Source organism: Limulus polyphemus, unplaced genomic scaffold, assembly GCF_000517525.1.
Source record: "Limulus polyphemus unplaced genomic scaffold, Limulus_polyphemus-2.1.2 Scaffold2491, whole genome shotgun sequence".
NCBI lineage: Eukaryota > Metazoa > Arthropoda > Merostomata > Xiphosura > Limulidae > Limulus > Limulus polyphemus.
The window spans coordinates 13,233-18,122 of record NW_013668101.1 but is presented as its reverse complement, the minus strand read 5'-3'; the positions used below and the strand labels follow the sequence as shown (position 1 = coordinate 18,122).

The following is a 4,890-nucleotide window of genomic DNA, read 5'->3' as shown; positions in this document are numbered from 1 at the left end:
AGGTCTCCTTCTCTAAATACTCATTCACCATGTTTATATTATTCAAAATTGACTTTACCCGTCGGATATGCCATTTTTTAGACGAACTTCAAGTTTTGCAACAGTTCCGGTCATGTGACTTCTTTGTTCAATACTCTCTATATATATATCCGTGTCTGTGTAAATTACTTGTACCTGATGATGACAAAACCTTTCGAAACGTTGTACGTTTGCTGTTATGTTCAACTTATATTAAAGTTTTTCTTCATTACCCATTCAAGCCGTCTCCAGCCATTATTAGTCACAAAGTGGGTTTCTCGTCATCGAATTTGAACTTCAACTTAGTTTTTCCCATGATGATCTTATGCAAACATATGTGAAACAATTGAAGCCCATGATCTTCGCCTACTCCAAGCTGCTGTCGTGATCCAACCATGTATTCGGTGTGAATCCGAGCCAATAAATTATACTCGAAGCTCTAGTATTATGCAGGTATAGCTGTTTAGCTAAATTGCCCCCCAGTGGCACAGCGGTATGTCTGCTAGAATCCGGGTTTCGATACCCGTGGTGGGCAGAACACAGATAGCTCATTGTGTAGCTTTGTGCTTGATTACAAACAAACAAACAGACTAAATCATTAATTTTTTTTAGTAGAGTCCTTGCAGGTGCAGGTACTAACTACTTTTGCTTAAGTACCTTGAGTTCGTTATGCTTAAGACAGAAAACAAATTGAGAGTTATATTAATAATGTGATTAAGATAGCTTTAAGATATTTAGAACAATTTCTGATAATTTGAGAATGGAAATAGAAACTGGTTACTAAATATTTTATTTATTTTCGTGAATTCTAATTGCTCACCTTGAAAGATTTTTTTTCTAGAGATCACTTATCATCTTAAATTGCTGTTTTGTTTTTTGTTTTAGCTATCTTGACGATGAAGACGATAATAGTTGTTATACCATTGTGTCTCTTGCTAATTACCACAAGTGTGGAAGGTGGTAAAGGACTAGGTGGTCTTGGCGGAAAAGGTGGTGGTCTAGGACTTGGAGTTCTTTTGGGATCATTACTTGGCGGCTTGGGAGGGGGAGGAGGAGGAGGATTGAGCATAATACCTCTACCTTTGCCACTACCACTCCCGCTTCCAATTCAGTCTGAGTAAGTTGAGAAGAATCGGTTATCTTTTTGTAATTAATATTTCATATGTGTGTGTGCAAAGCTTGTAATCAGTTTCATGGATATTTGTTTTGTAAATCATAATTTATTTTCAGTGTTAATATATATATGTTTAATTATCAAGTGAAGCTGAAACTGTGTGAATTTCACTATTGTCTGTTTGCTTAAAGATGTAATTATACATTCTTTTCTTCAACTTATCTCTATATATATTACACTAAACACTTTACGTCATTTGTCATATCTCTAAAAGGTTACCTTGGATTTAGCTTTATCTAGTCCTGTTTTTATAGCAAACAGTGTCCAAACTTAGCAGTTTTTTCAACGGGTTTGGGTAATTAATTACATAAGTTTTGTTATTACAAACCTACCCATGTCGTTCGTTAAAGAAATCACCACTTTATGTTAATACAATCGTTCAAGAAAATAGTTTCATTTCAAACTTTGGAGCCCACAATATCTTTTTTATCCTCCATCTTTGGATTCGTGACTATTCAATTTTTTTATCGTTTGCATTTGTGCGGGTGAAGAGCCTGCATGCAAAAACTGTGGGAGGAGTTTAAAAATCAAGTAAACATTAAAATACACACATTGGTGAAACCGAGAAATACTATACAGATTCATTTTTATAATTTTAACTTATTCATAATAATAGAAAAACTTTCCTGTAGACTAAAGAATTTAGTGGACTTTTTTAAACTTCTTCTTTTTTCCAACGAGAAAAGAAATTAATTGTTTCTTAGTTTAGTGCAAACATTTAATATGTTAACAGTATAACAATTACAGTTTCATCAACGATGCTTGAATCATTGAAAACAACAACAACAACACAGTTTTGTCCATGTGTACATCTCATCTTATTGGAGAATTTTGCTAAATTAACACAATCATTGACGACGTATTGATGTTTTCGATTTAATGGCAATAATGTTAAATACGTTTTTATATATATTTTTCCTTTTTTCTTAGAAAAACTGTCGTGAAAAGCTACCCGATACCTGTCCACACACCTATTCACTATCCAGTGCCTTATCCAGTTTACCTCCACAGCCATAGTCACAGCCATCTTCATACTCAAAGTTACGGAGGTGGTCACGGAGGGTATGGTGGAGGTGGTCATGGAGGATACGGTGGTGGTGGTCATGGAGGATATGGTGGAGGTGGTCATGGAGGATATGGTGGAGGTGGTTATGGAGGATATGGTGGTGGTGGATACGGAGGTGGTCATGGAGGATATGGTGGAGGTGGTTATGGAGGATATGGTGGGGGTGGATACGGAGGTGGTTATGGGGGTTACCACTAAACAACAATTTTATGATTCACTCTTGAATCTTTCAAGAAAACACACACTCACTACTAAATTGTCTTTGAACATTATATGTACTTGCTAATATAACGATATGGGATCTTATGCAAACTTTTATGTCTAGGAACATTATATGAGCAGAGTACGTGTTAGTTACTTCGTGGTATATAACTTCTTGTTTTTATACATTCAAAACCTACCTCTCTAGTAACGTACTGAAAGAATATTCGACGTATTCATGCAAAATATTGGCTCAACTGCCCAAACTTAATCTCTCTTCCGTCTATACAAACCTTGAAGTGTGGTGGGAAATAAAACCGCATACTTTGATATTTAATTCATCACCAAGAATTAAATGAGAGCTCGGCACAGCGGGCCTGTACATCCAGGATAATATTTTATACAACTTTCAAAGAGACCGTAAAATATAAATAGAGTAACAACTTTTTATAACACAACATAAATCACTAATATTTAGGATAATCATAATATTACAATAAATCGTAGCTGTACGTTATATATATACATACATATTTCATGAAGTTTTAAGGTTATTAAAACATCACATGAAGAAAGTTAAGAATTTGTAATAGATTCTTAAGCCTAATTCATTCCCGAATGAATGAATTTACTGTATAACTACATAGTCAAGAATTATCGACAGTTTGGAAAAAAAAATCACACCTGATCAATAAAAAGTTCTCCACGTGATTAGCACAAGAGATATGTGTCCACCAAAAGAACGATCACGTCACTGATGTTTGTCTATTAGGGAAATTAGCAGAGTTGTTATGGATTTTAAGTAAGAATTATACTACTTATTTTGTAATGTATGGGCTAATATGCGGCTTCAGATAAAATCAAAGACTATTTCACTTCTCTTATTTTCAATGCAACAATTCTTGTAAATATTACGATTTAAAAAACTTATACGAAAAGACAGAGTGTAAATATAATTCCAAGCTCAACAACTGTATTTTCAACTGTCTAACTTTATGTGTTTTTTTAACAAGAAATATTTAAAAATACATTTAGTATGGATATATGTTGTTGATGATGAAGTTTTTTTTAGCACAAAGCTCTGTCTGCCGGGGAGAAACATACCCCGCAATTTTAACGTTCTTAAGTCCGTAAACTTGCACATGGTGATATATGTATATATGTGTGTGTGTGTGTAATATAATATAAGTATCAAACCTTAACAAATAATCCAACATTTATACGGGATGTATTAGTAAATTCTTAATTTTGCGTGTATATATATATCTATGTATATGTATCTACAGTACCTCAATATATGTATTCGATTTTTGTATATAAAAGTTGACATGATAATTCTCGTTTCTCAGTTGTTTGTATTGTTGTCTTTACTCTAGCTGCGTATAGGGTAATTTTATAATATACTCTAATTATAAACTATTTATCAGGTAAGTGTGATAGGGAAGTCTTTTGGTGGATATTGTAAAATACGTAAACTGTATGTAGGGATGGCCAAGGTACTCAATAGGCATAATACAAATATACACTCTAAAATCAACAATGACACAAAGCTTTACTTTGAAAGATGATTGTCACTCACTTTCATTTGTTTTTATATCCAACAAACCCCAAAACAATGTAAGAAACCATCGCTAAGATACCAACTGTTCATCTTTCTTCTTGTTGTGTCAGTCGAGAAAACTCTACAACTACTTTGTCACTAACGTCAGTTTAAGCCTAAACCCATTCTATGTGTTTCTGGGCATTGCACGATGTCATCGCTTAGTTGTAATAACTGGTAGTAATTTTAAAAAATCATAATTATAGTGTAAACGATGTTATCATTATCCCCTGAAGTCGTTTTTTTTTACAGAAATTTGTTGTTCCTCTAAAAAGCTTAAGTACAGGGTGAAACAAGAATTACCAGCCTGTAACAGATAAACATTATATGACTGTAACCTGTAGAATACTCAATGCTTTGTACACTATACAATAGGTGTCTTTAGGGAACCAACCCTTATATTATGTATGAAGTAAAAGAGTAAAAAAATCAATACACATAATATTAAGTTTTATTACACACATTCATAGAACATACTAACTTTCAGTTAGGCGAAAAAACATCACAAAACAAGTAATGAAAACATTTTGTAAATGTAAAATGATGTAAGGATGGCATTACCTAAAAGAATGTAAACAAGAATATAGGGGTGATACAACTATACATAGATCCTCGTTACATGACTTTAAATATTAACATTTAATGTTACACTGTAAAATGGACACTTGACTTTAACATTACTGTAGTTTGAAGTTATATAATCCTGACTGTTGATATGCAGTTTGTATGTCATGGTCATGTCAGTGTAAGCATCAATGTAGCGTAACTAAAAGCCTAGGACTTACGCAAAAGTAAAACCAAGTTGAGTCAAAACATGTCTTGATTATTACA

General features: G+C 33.3%; 1 protein-coding gene across 1 annotated transcript; it reads left to right on the top strand.

Moving 5' to 3' along the window:
* Positions 1 to 914: 914 nt before the first annotated feature.
* Positions 915 to 2,456, top strand: LOC106467108 (glycine-rich protein DOT1-like). The gene is made up of 2 exons (XM_013927428.1): positions 915 to 1,135; positions 2,123 to 2,456. Exons 1-2 carry the CDS (start codon positions 915 to 917, stop codon positions 2,454 to 2,456), a joined length of 555 nt encoding a protein of 184 aa, XP_013782882.1.
* The last annotated feature ends 2,434 nt before the right edge of the window (positions 2,457 to 4,890 follow it).